This window comes from Castor canadensis, chromosome 16 (assembly GCF_047511655.1).
Source record: "Castor canadensis chromosome 16, mCasCan1.hap1v2, whole genome shotgun sequence".
In the NCBI taxonomy this organism is placed as follows: domain Eukaryota; kingdom Metazoa; phylum Chordata; class Mammalia; order Rodentia; family Castoridae; genus Castor; species Castor canadensis.
The window spans coordinates 38,221,566-38,234,517 of NC_133401.1; the positions used below are offsets into that span (position 1 = coordinate 38,221,566).

The 12,952-nt window shown below is 49.7% G+C and overlaps 1 protein-coding gene and 1 long non-coding RNA gene across 2 annotated transcripts in view; one reads left to right on the top strand and one right to left on the bottom strand.

The window, feature by feature from the left end:
• Nucleotides 1-1,851, bottom strand: part of LOC141418161 (uncharacterized) — a 45,155-nt gene extending 43,304 nt beyond the window's left edge. Inside the window, exon 1 of the long non-coding RNA XR_012442870.1 lies at nt 1,490-1,851. This is a non-coding gene — a long non-coding RNA (uncharacterized lncRNA). The remainder of the gene's footprint in view (nt 1-1,489) is intronic.
• Ergic1 (endoplasmic reticulum-golgi intermediate compartment 1) overlaps nt 383-12,952 on the top strand; it is a 107,680-nt gene continuing 95,110 nt past the window's right edge. The window contains exon 1 of the mRNA XM_074058603.1: nt 383-511. Coding sequence (XP_073914704.1) covers nt 492-511 — 20 coding nt within the window. The 5' untranslated portion in view covers nt 383-491. The remainder of the gene's footprint in view (nt 512-12,952) is intronic.

Here is a 12,952-nt window from a genome sequence, read left to right on the forward strand (position 1 = left end):
AGATGCCACTGTGCAAGATCCAAACCTGGCTCATCCCATCTGATCTTCGCAGCTCGATGTTTTACAAATGCAAAAACACACCAGGACTGTGAGAGGCAGAGGGATTTGCCGAGGCCGGGGAGAGAAGAAGGAAAACGCAGTGGAGGCTTCAAGGAACGAATGCATGCATTTCTTTGTGGGGGTAAGGTATCCTCCCTTCCGCTCGCGATCCTCGTCTCCAGCCCCTCCACGGCCGGTCCCCGGGCCCCTTTAACCGAGCGGCGGAAGGGGCGGCCGGGGCGGCGTGGCCCAATGGGCTGCTGGAGCGTCACTTCCCGGCGAGTGGCGAGTGGCGAGCGTCGCGGGGCGGCCGGGGCCGGGGCCGGGGCCGGGGCCGGGCGGGGGCCGGGCGGGGGCGGGGCGGCCGAGGAGGCGTTGGCAGCGGGCTGGGACCCACGCGGCGACGCGGCCCGCCTGGCCTGCACAGCTCCCACCCCCGGCGCGGCGGCACGATGCCCTTTGACTTCAGGAGGTGAGTGTGGAGCGTGCGGGCCGAGGACCCCTCCCGCCCTCCGTGCAAAAGACCCACCCCACTCCCACCCCCACCCCCGCCCGGTGCGCGCTTCGGCCGGCCCTCGGGGACCCCCGCTGTCCCCGAAGCCAGCCAGAGCCACGGAGAAGCCCGCGTGCAGCTGGGGACAGTCCCACCCACCTTCCTTCCGCAGAGTCCCTTCCCCACATTGACCCCGACCCGACACCTTGCATCCCGCCTCCAAAACTGGGAAACAGATTTCCTCCCAACCCCCAGCTAGGAACCAACCAACATCCCCCCCTCCTCCCTCTCCTAGCCGTCCTTTAGCTGACCCCACCCCCGCTGACAGGTGGGTCAGGGCACCTCCTGCACTCCTGGGATCCGCAGGGCTTGCAGCCCCATCCTGCCTGGCAGCAGCTGGAGAGATTTAGGTTTCCAGAGCCTGAGCCTCCTCCCACTCCAAGACCCCCAGATTCGGACGCCTGTCCAGAGGGAGGTCTGCCCTGCCCTGGCCCTGGGCTCTGGATGTGGGAACGCTGTGGGAAGGGAAGGAGGCCTGGGAGCCTTGGGCAGGGCTCTGCACAGGGGCCAGCAGGTCTGGCCTTGGCTTTCTGCAATCACCACAATGGGTCCTTTGTGGGGTCCAGCTGCCTCATGGTGCTCTGTTGTGCCTGGCCAGGCATCCTGGAAGCCTGCCTGGGAAGGGATCTCCACCAGACATTCCCTGAGGTCCAGAGCCTAGACAATGATGACCTGGGCCTAGGCTGGAAAGATAGCAGGGCTTTTTAGGAAGAACAGGATTCTAACAGAATCCTGGCTTTTGCTTCCCCCTCTGAGCACCGTCATGCATTGTAGAGCAAAGGCTCTAGGTTCAGACCTCCCCTCACCATTCAGCAGGCTGACTCCAGCAAGTGTCTAAGCCTTCTCAGAGTCTCGGTTTCAACACTTGCAAATTGGGGCTAAAAATAAGGTTCCCACCTGTAAGGCCTGAGTGTGTGAGGCACCCACAGCAGAGTCGGCTTGACTTACAGCTCAGAAGCAGGGCAGCAGTGGGTGAGGGGCTCTCCATGTCCATAAAATAGGGATTCCACTGCCTCTGTCCATCACAGGAGGGATTCCTCCCTCCCCTCTTACTATGCAGATAAGACAGGACAGTGACAGTCCACCTGGAGGGAATGTGCCCTGGGCTCCTAGGACCCCATGGTACAGGGGCACGCTCAGGTTTAGACCTAGAGAGGACAGTGGCCTGGGACCTCTGATACCTCTTGACAAGCTGACGTGGATTTGGACACAGGTGCCATATAGCAAACATTCGCCAGCTTCCTGTTTCCTTCCAGGCAGCCCCAAGGCTGGCACTGGGATCCCTGCACAAATGCCTGCAGACTCAGGGCAGTTTTGAGCCAAGGGAGCCCCACTGAAGGAGTTCTTGGGCAGTACCAACACCAGCAGGGAATGTCATGCCATAGGAGATGTAGGTGGCTCAATAGTCCTGGTCCCACAATCTCCCCTCCCTGGACTGACAGTAAAGATTCCTGCCCCTTCCACTGCCCCTGTGTGATGGGATTTTGAGCTTGTTGGAGAGTTCACTGCTTTTTTTTCCTGGTGGCACTGGGGTTTGAACTCAGGGCCTCATGCTTGCTAGGCAGGCACTCTACCACTTGAGCCATGACCAGCCCTTTTTGTGATTGTTTTTTTTTTTGGGGGGGTGGATAGGGTTTTGCAAAGTATTTGCCAGGGCTGGCTTCGAACCACGATCCTCCTGATCTTTGCCTCCTGAGTAGCTAGGATTACAGGCGTGAGCCACCAGTGCCAGGCTGACCTTATTGCTTCTGGTCCTTGAATCCTTTCACTCTCCTCCCCTTCCTGGGTGCTAGAAGGGAAGGCCTGGGACCCAGGTGGAAGTTTTGGGGGCAGGTAAGATGAAATAAGGAAAACAGATGGGGCTAGCTCTAGCCTTTGGCCTTGAAAAGGCCTGCCTGCCACCAGTCCTGTATTGCACATTGATACTTAAAGGGGGCATGGCCCAGCTCTGAGCTGATGCTGCCCTGGGGCTCCCTGGGCATGCCTCAGGTCCTGAGTGCGGAGGTAGTGATGGTCCTACTGAATGAGGTGTTTAATACGTTCCTGGGCTCAACACAGAGAGTAAGAATGGATTCACCACTTCACCTGCCCCTTGGCGGGTGAGTCACAGGTGTGCAGAGATCTGTACTCTTTTAAGATCTCGTAATCTCAAGGTGTCTGGACCTGGGTGCCAAGAAAGGTTCCACTGTCCCCACACTTATCAAGCATTTGCTGAGTGTCGCACCATGCTCAGCCCTGGACACTTGCCCCATCATGGGGAGGTGGTGGCATGTAGCCCAGCCTTCTGCACTCCCAGAAGTGGGATTGTGAGCCATTTGTCTGCATAAGCAGACTTGGCCTCCATACTTTTGTGTCTTGTCCCCTGAGAGAGGGAGTTTGAATCTTCCTTGGAAATCACAGGAAAGGGAGACCCCACTGAGTAGATATTCTTTGCCCTGGACCACATAGTTCGAGGTGACGAAGTTGGGATTGGACTTTGGGCTGTTTGCTCTGAAGCCTTAGCTTTGGGGGAGAAGGGAAATCTTGGAGGGTCCCACCACCTTGTCTGATCTTTCAAGAAAGATGGAGAGTACAAAGGGGCATAAGATGATCAGCTGTCTACCCCCACCCCTGCCAGTTCAAGGCCAGGGAGAAAACCAGGCTTCTTGATACTCTTCTTAAAACAGTCAGCCCTTGGCTGTGGACACTCCTTATGTCTCACTGCTCAGGGACCTGTGTAACTTGTGTAGTTCCGGTGTATTTTCTGGCTACAAAATGAGCATGATGAGTATACAGACTGTCACAAGATGGGTGAAGCATTTAGACACAGAATAAGCAGCCACTAAATTCTGGCAGTGGGTTCATTATTTGTGCCCTTTCATTTAAGCTCCTATCATGTAATTCACTAATTATTATGCTTGTTCTCTTTCCCGTTAGTACGTGAGCTCCCAAGGGCAAGGATTTATATCTGCTTTGTTCAAAGTTGTATCTCCAGTTCCTAGAATGATGCCTTGGCCCAATGGGATATACCTTCCAAAGTCTTAAGGAGCCAAAGGCACTTGTGATTGCATATGCCAGACTTGCTTACTGTGCACATTTGCAGCTCTTGGTGGAGAATTCTGCATCCTTTTATTTTTGGCGCTGGGGATGAAACCCAGGGCCTCATGCATGCTAAACAAGCACTCTACCACTGAGGTATACCCCAAGGCTCTCCCCCTTTGTCCTCGAATTTGCCCTTTCTGAGTTGTGTTTTGGGGTTGAGGAGGAAGTAGAATGCAGAGGAGGGATCCTGGGCCTTAAATGATTATTTGTGTTTGCTTTGCTCTTGTTCAGCTGTTTCACTGATAGCTGGGCATTGTACTTGCAGAATTGGCCTTGTGGCCTAGATCCGTGGGTGTTGTCCCCAGATCCGGCTGGCCTAGAATCAGTAGCACCTGCTACCTCCCCCTCCTGAGGCTGTGACAGCCCCAGCTTAGGAGGGGAAGGGAAAGAACAGCATTGGGCAGCCCTAGGTTCCCTGGAGCTTGAGCCCTTCTTTCGGGAAGAAGGTTCAGCAGCTGGTTCCTTCACAATGGCAGCCCTAAGTTGAAAGACCCGGGTATGCCCCTGCCCAAGGGCAATTGATTTGCCCTCTTGGAGCCTCAGTATCTTCATTTCAGGGAAGGATGGTAACCTCATGGCCTCACCTGGTAGGGTAGTTGCAAGGGCAGGTGAGATGTGCTGGTTTCAGCCTTCAGATGGGCCCTTTGCTCTGAGAATAAAGTCTTGACTCCCTTAGTGCTCCACATAGCCTTGTCTGATGGGGCCCCTGCAGACCACTATAGCCTCTCACTTGGTCATACACCAGGCTAAGCCAGGTCACCATAGGAGACTCTGAGTACATAGTTCACACAAAACAGAGTATCCAACATGAATGCTTGTGTTTCTAACCTGCCTCATTGCACAAATGATTCCTGGAGTCTCACAGTAATACATCTTTTACAGCAAGCTTGCAAACATACAACAGACTTAAAAATCAAACCAGAGGGAGAATTATGGGAGAAGGGCAGGGTTTGTGTTTAATTGAGCGCTTACCAGTGCCAGGCATGAGTAGGAATCTTACAGGTGTCAACTCATTGAATCCCCAGCAACCTAACAAGGTAGGCAGGGTGGTCACCCATGTCACAGATGAGCCCACTGAGGTGTGGCAGAGCTCAGGGCATGGCCATCATCAGGCCAGCATCCCTGGGCCTGGGATGCTGTCGTTTGGTTCCAGAGTTCCACTGTGCCTGTAGTCGGTCTTAAAAACTTTTTCATTTCCATTCACTAAATTCAGACAGAACTGAAACTTCATTTAATTGATTCATTGACTTGTTTTTACTAATCCTTCTCCAATTGTACTCATTCTGAAGCTTAAATCCTTCTTTCTTTTCTTTAAATACCTTCACATGACCTCACACCTGATTCTGAAATTATCTTTTGCTAAAGACCCCACACCAGCTTATAGCCTCTCACCCTGGAGGACCCATGTTTTTCCACACTGACCACTGGGGACTTTCGAGCCAGGAGCCCATGCTACCTGCTCATCCAGACTTGCCATAAGATGGGAAATCCCTTTTCAGAGCGGTTTTGCATTCCTGACTCTGATCCCATCATGGCTTGAGGTGGGGCTTTAGCCAGCAGTGACCTTGTGAAATTCCACCGGGCTGGTAATTCTTTGCAATCTGATTTTGGAGTTGCTGCTGGGTGGTCTTCACAGCCATGAGAGAGGCAGACAGGTGTGAGGAAGGTATTCAGAGTGAGGCTTACCCAGTACCTCTAATTAGTGAGGCTGAACCCAGACTATCCACTGGAATCATTTCAGGAGGTTTAAAAGTCCCCAAGCCTGGGCTCCGACACTCCCCCCTGCCCCGCCCCAATAGTCAGGATCAGAGCCCAGGTGTCAGGATTAAGTCTCTCTGCATGACTCTAATGCCTCACCAAGACTAAGCAGGATTGCCCTTTAGCTTTATTTTTTTTCTTGGCGGCACTGGGGTTTGAACTCAGGGCCTCAAGCTTTCTAAATTGGGAGAACCAATAGCAAGTAGGACTGTGGTCTCCAGAGAAGCAGCCTTGAGGGGGCAAAGCTGGGTAGCCAAGTTCTGGTCCTACCCATCCCTCCCTTGTAACCTTCAGCAAAGCTACTTTCCCCACCAGTAAGATGATCAGTAAGGATTCAGACTTTCTGTAGTGCTGGGGATTGAACCCAAGGCTTCACACATGTTAGGCAAGCACTCTGCCACTTAGCTATATCCCCAGCCCTTTTTATTTTGTGACAGGGTCTCATAAGTTACCCAGGCTGGCCTGGAACTCATGGGTTCTTCTGCTCTCAGCCTCCTGAGTAGCTGGCATTACTGGCGTGGCTACTATGCTCTGCTGGGATCTGACTTTTTTTTTTTAATATCCTTATCCTTCAAAGTGAAGTTCCCAGACTGACAATATCAGCATCACCAGGAGCTCATGGGACATGCAGAATCTCAGCACCCACCTTGAATCTGAGTCTGTTTTAGCAGACTTCGGGTGATCTGTACACATGTGAAAGTTTATAAGGCCCTGCTCTGTACGACTGACCTGACCCTGCATCTCTTCTGGTCTGCTTCTCCATCCAGTGCTGGCTGCCTTCCTAAGGCTCTGGGAAGGCCTGCACAAAAGGAACTGGTCTCTTGAAGGAGCCCATTTCTTTTGCCTCATGTATAGCCTAAGGCACTGTGTGCTGTTTCTCAGAACAGTTTGGTAAATGAGCCCTAATTGATCCTTTAAGGAAGTGGTAATTAGCCTCATTGTAGAATAGTAGACATGTAGGTCTATTAACCTAATTACATTGGTTGTCTGTGTGGCAAAAGCATAGCATAGAAGGAAAACCCAACACAACTGTACACTTTAAAAAATTTCTGCCCATGAGAGAGGCAGGAGAAACTCAGCATTCCCTGTGCTTCTGAGAGCCACGGGGTATGTAGGGTGCTCTGCAAATATCTTCGCCTCTGAGCGGTCACTGTTACTCCTGTTTTACATCCAGAGAAATTGACCCCTTGAAATTCTTGTTGCTTCGAGGAGCCCCTGAGAACCTGCCACATCTGACAGTATAATCTCCCTCCCCTTGTTCTTCTGCAAACTGCCTGGCCATACAGCTGATCCATTTGAAATGGACTGACTGTTCTATTTATCCAAATGGTAGAATCCCTATCCAAGATAAAAGGGCTGGCTGTAATTAAAGTTAAGTATAATCTCAGGCTACAGGTGGAGAGGTAGGTAGCTAAGTAGAAAGGTAGGTAGATAGGTAGGTGGGTAGGGAGAGAAAGAAAGACAGATAGATATGGACAGAGAGACGGAGATATGGTGAGGTGATGGAGAGAGGATAGATACATATGATGAGATGATGGAGAGAGAGAGAGTTGAGGTACAGACACACACACATATACCTGTGTGGTTATTGGTATGACAGTGGCCCTTGTAAGATTAGCTTTACTTTCTTTTTTTTTTTTTTCTTTTTTGAGGTATTGGGGCTTGAACTCAGGGCCTCCACCTTGAACCACTCCACCAGTCCTATCTTTGTGAGGGTTTTTTTGAGATAGGGTCTCATGAGCTATTTGCCTAGGCTAGCTTTGAATCTCGATCCTCCTGATCTCTGCCTCCTGAGTAGCTGGGATTACAGGTGTGAGCCATTAGCACCCGGCTTAGCTTTACTTTCTTGCACTCTGGTCTGCACCTTGGGTCTCTTTGGAGGAGGAGAGGAAGTAATACTAATCTTATATATTGCCTAATAGTTCCTAAGCTTGTAATGTGTTGACTTAAAGTCACTGATCCTATGGAAAGGTGATTATTAGTACTTTTAGATTTTTATTTTTTTAAATTAGCTTATGATGAAATTGACATTTTTTTTTAGTGTGCTCCTCTTTGAAATTTAAGAAATATTTATCATGTAATCACTGCCACCATCCTAGATGTGGAACATCTCCAGCACCCCAAAAAGCTGTCACTGTATAGTCACTATAGATTAATCTGCTTTTTGTTTTTCCCTTTGGCGGTACTGGGGTTTGAACTCAGGGTCCCATGCTTGCTAGACAGGCGCTCGACCACTTGAGCCACTCCGCAAGCCTGTTAATCCACTTGTTAATCCAAATTTTAAGAATGCAGTAAGGACATTCTCAATCTGCCCTCCTAGCAGACTTCAGGACTCACTGGAGGATGGTCGACTCTGGCCCCATGTTGTTCTACGGATTGCTAGGATGTGTTTATCTTGCATATCCAGACTTTGTTTGTTGTTGCAGTGCTGGGGTTTGAACACAGGGCTTTGCATTTGCTAGGCAGGTGCTCTGTCCCTTGTGCCACACCTCCAGCCTGAAACCAAATCTTTATATCCATTGAACACTGCCCTTCCCCTTCCCCCAGGCCCTGGCCACCACCATTCTTCTCTCTGCTCCTGGGAGCTTGCTTATTTTTGAGACCTCATGTATGTGGAACCATGCAATATCCGTCCTCTGTGACTGATACTTCACTTTACGTAATGTCCTCCAGGTTCCTCCATCTCGTCACAGATGACAGGATTTCCTTCCTTTTAGGCCACTCTGTGTACACACAACTTCTTTTTTTTTTTTTTTTTTTTTTACTGGGCTTGAACTAAGGGCCTTCACCTTGAGCCACTCCACCAGCCCTTTTTTGTGAAGGGTTTTTGAGATAGGGTCTCAGGAACTATTTGCCCGGGGCTGGCTTTGAAGTGCAATTCTCCTGATCTTTGCCTCCTGAGTAGCTAGGAGCCACTGCACCTGGCTTACACACAACTTCTTTATCTGTTCACCTGTTGATGAACTTCTAGGTCCTTTCCAAATCTTGGCCATTTATTATTCTCACTGCCTCAGAAGGGCCCTGGGCACAGAGAGGGGAAGACTCAGCCAAGGTCACACAACAGTAAGTGATGTAGCTGGGACTCTTGCGTGTCCGTGATGTCAGAGCTGACTTCCTCAACCACAGTTTTATGCCCTGCAAGGAGTAGGTCTTCTTGGGGCCAATTCTTTGACACCCCAATGTTCGCTGTTATCTGTTGTCATGTTTGTACTTTGTTGCCATGGAAGTCTTTTGGAGGGGGGCTCTGGGTCACTGGAGAAAGGCCCGGCCTGGGTGATCATTTCCTGTCACTCAGGTTATCTGTGAGCAGGAATTTACTGCTTGGCCGTGCTGTACCAGGAGAGCTGCAGAGAGGCGGGTGGTACTTCCTGCGGCAAGCCCTGTCCACAGGCCAGGCACAGTGGGGTGGTGGGGTCAGCTGCTGACTGAACATATTTGCCCTAGTTTGTCCCAGGCAGTATTCTAGAAGTCAGGGACTAGCTCGGAGCCAGTCAGGAGACTTCCATTTTAGTTCTGATATTTTACTTCTTGTTTTTAAAAACGAACTGAATTTTCAATTTTTTTTTTGGTGTACTAGGGTTTGAACTCAGGGCCTCACGCTTGCTAGGCAGGTGCTCTTACTACTTGAGCCACTTCACCAGCTCTGAATTTTCAATTTTGAAATAATTTTAGATTTATATAAGTTCTAAGATATACAGAGGGTTGCCTGTACCTCATTCCACGTTCCCCGTTGAGTTCGTTCATTCCAGCTAAAAAACAGACCCTGACATGCAATTGCTAAGTAGGTGACATTTCATTTGGATTCCACCAATGTCCTTTTAATGTGTGGGATCCAATCCAAGACCCCATCTGGCATTTGCCTCCCAGGCCCCTCTGGTTGGGGGCAGTTTCCAGCCCTTCCTTGTTTTTTTTGACCTTGGCAGTCGTAAAGAGGACAGTCCAGGTGTCCTAATCAGTGTCTCTCAACCTGAGTGTGTCTGTTTTCTCATCAGTAAAGCACCTTCTGCCTTCTAGGCACTTCTCTCAGGAGAACTTGAGATCCACGTGACCTCACTGGATCTGGAGAGGGCTGTGTGTAGCTCATTTGATCGGCTGTCTGTCTGTCTCCCTCCTCCCTTACTGTAAACTGACCCTCCTGGATGGAAGTGGACCACCAGTGCCTAAAATCCCGTGTGCATGTCATACCACTTTCCAGCACCTCCTTCTACTCTGTCTGCAGGCCCTGCAGCAGTGGGCACCTTGGATGCCTCCTGTGCCTTGTGGCATGAGTTGGGGGGGGGGGTGGGCAGGGAGTCAGGCAGTGACCATCAGGTTGTAGGCACAACCCAATTTCCCATTCATCACAGACCTGTGGCTTAGGTGGGGCAAAGCTGGGGATATAGCCAGTTTGATCCCCCACCCTACAAGCTTTGGGTTGTATCCTGTACCTTTTATAAGAATAGCTGACAATGAAGGTTATAGGAACCCAGTTATGAGAGAAACCTGGAAAGGAATATTTCACCCAGAACTGGGAAGTGTCTTAAGGGGCATGAGACTTGTCCCAGAGTCTTCCTTTTTAAAATAAATTTTTTTGTGTATACTTAAGCTGTATAGCATGATATTATAAGATGCATACATATGTACAGTAAAAGGCTTATGTAGTAGAACTCAACATGTCTATCTTCTCACATACTTACTGTATGAATCTGTCTGCTATGGCTGTAACAAAATCTCTGAGGCAGGTTAATTTATAAAGAAAATAGGTTTATTTAGCTCATAGCTTTGGAGGCTGAAAGTGCAAACATCATTGCACTGGCTCTGCATGGGCCAGCTGCCTATATCACCTTGTGGCAGATGACATCATGGCTGACCATGTGCAAGAGGGAGAGATTATAAACTGGTGCAGTGGTTCACACCTATAATCCCAGCACTGGGGAGGCTGAGGCAGAAGGATCATGAGTATGAAGCCAGCCTGGGCTACATATAAGACCCTGAGAGGGATGAGAGGGGCTCTCATAACAACCCCTCCTGGGGTTCCACAAGAACTGCCTCAGTCTCTTCTGAGGCCACCATCCTCAGTGGCCTCCCCTGAGACTCCACCTCTTCAAGGCTCTGCCACCTCTTTACTTCACCATGCTGAGAACCAAACCAACCTCACGTGAACCTTTAGTGACAAACCGCCACCACACTCAACCATAGTGCACCCCTCTTTCCACATGTGCACCCTGTGCATTTGCGGCTTTGTGTCCCTTACCTGGGTATTCTATCCCCAACCCCTCCCCCTTCCATTCCCCACCCCACCCTGTTCAAAACCTAGTAGCAACCCTCTTTATGTATTTGGCCCAGTTTTTAGATTCCACATACAAGTGAGATGGTGACGCACCATTGCTCTTTCTGTGTCTGGCTTAGTTCACTTAGCTAGTGTCCTCCAGATGCCCCTGTGCTGTGACAGATGGCAGGATCTGCTCTCTTCAAGGCCGAGTAATGTTCCATTGCGCCTGTATAACGCATGCTCTTTATCCATCCACCTGTCAACATGGGCTTACGCGGTCTTCACATCTGCACCATCGTGAGTAATGCTGCCCTGAGCAGAGAGCGCAGGTGTCTCCACAAGGTGGTCACCGTTTCCCGTGGGTCTATGCCTAGAAGAGGGGTTGCTGGGTCATATTGTAGTTCTAGTTTCATATAATTTTTTTTGGTACTGGAATTTGAACTCGGGTCCTTGGGCGTGCTAGGCAGGTGTGCTGCCACTCAAGCCATGCCTCCAGCCCTGCTGTTGTTGATTGCTGTAGGAGCCTCCATCCTATTTTCCATAATGTGTGTACCAATCTACATTTCTACCAATGGTACGAGGGTGCCTTTTCCTCTACACCCTCACGACACTTGTTTTCTGTTGCTGTTTTTTTCGTGGTACAGGGGTTTGAACTTGTGGCCTCATGCTTGCTAGGAAGGCGCTCTACCACTTGAGACACTCCACCAGCCCTTTTTGGTGTTGGGCATTTTTGAGATAGGGCCTCGCTTTTTGCCTGGACTGACTTCCAACTGCTTTTTTCCTGATCTCTGACTCCCCAGTAGTTAGGATTACAGGCGTGAGCCACCGGTGCCAGGCTGTCCACTGTTTCTGGTAACAGCTATCCTAACAGCTGAGAGGGGTATCTCTTCGTGGTTTTGATTTGCATTTTTCCTATGATTAGTGATATGGAACCCCATGTCATGTATTTCTTGGCCATTTTTGTCATTTTTAGCAAAATGTCTATTTAAATCTTTGCCCAGTTTTTGATCAGGCTACATCTTTTTGATTAACTTTATTCAATTTTAGCAGAGGACAACAAATTGATACTTTCTGGTGATGAAGGGGATGGGCACAGAAATCATTCCTAAACTGTCAGAGAAATGGGACAGTGGCAATGAAAGGGGAAGGGACGATGTCACCCATTGTCCCCAAACTCTAGAGCAGGAATCTCCTTTGGAGGTCAGAAGCATTCTAAGGGACCCTGTATGACAGTCAGTGTCTCCCGTTAGCTCATTGCTGAAATAAAGAAGCTCAAATTTGAAATGGCTTCATCCATGTCCACACTGCAGCTTGCATGCTGTTTAGACCGGAGGCAGGTGTGTGAAGATGCAACAGTGTGTAGGACTTCTGCATGCAGCCTCGCAGTAAGCCCCCAGACCCTGAGTCCCCTTAATCTGGCTGCCCTGCTTCCCTTGCCCCCCGCTCCCCGCCCACCCATCATTCCTCACCTAGGTCTTTCCTAGTGGAGAGGTGGGTCACCTCTCCTCACGCTGCCACAGAGCACTGCGCCCATTCCCTGTGGGCTGGGATTTGACCTGACTGGAGCTCCAGTGCTCTTAAAAACCCAAGAAGTTCTTGGTGACATTGGCCAGTGCCTCCTCCTACCCCTAACCCCGACTCTGGAATGTATACCAACCCTAAGAATAGCAAGAGTGGGTACTGGTAGCAGTGTCAGCCATCTTGCTGATCTGAATCTGACCCCCTATCAGGCTACTTGTTTTCTTGCAGTTGAATTGTATTAGGCCTTTATAAATCTAGAATAGTACCCCTTGCTAGATATATTGTTTACAGAGATGTTTTTTCCCAGTCTGCAAGGCTGCTTTCTCATTGCATTGATTCTTTCTTTCTTTTCTTTTCTTTCTTTTGTGGGACTGGTGTTTGAACTCAGGGCTTCACAGCTGCAAAGAAGGTGCTCTACTGCTTGAGCCACACCAGTTCATTTTGCTCTGGATATCTTGCAAATTATCTGCCCAAGCTGGCCTTGAACCACGATCCTCCTGATCTCAGCTTCCCAAGTAGCTAGGATTACAGGCGTGTGCCACTGGTGCCCAGCTACATCATATCGATTATTTGTGTATGTGTTTATTTATGCTTTTCTAGCCTGATCTTTTGGTGTGATATCCCAAAAATCATTGCCAAAACCAATGTCAAGAATTTTATTGTTTTGGGCCTTACACTTTTTTGCCCATTTTGAGTTGATTTTTGTATATGTTATAAGGGTCCAATTTCATTGTTTGCATGTGGAAGTC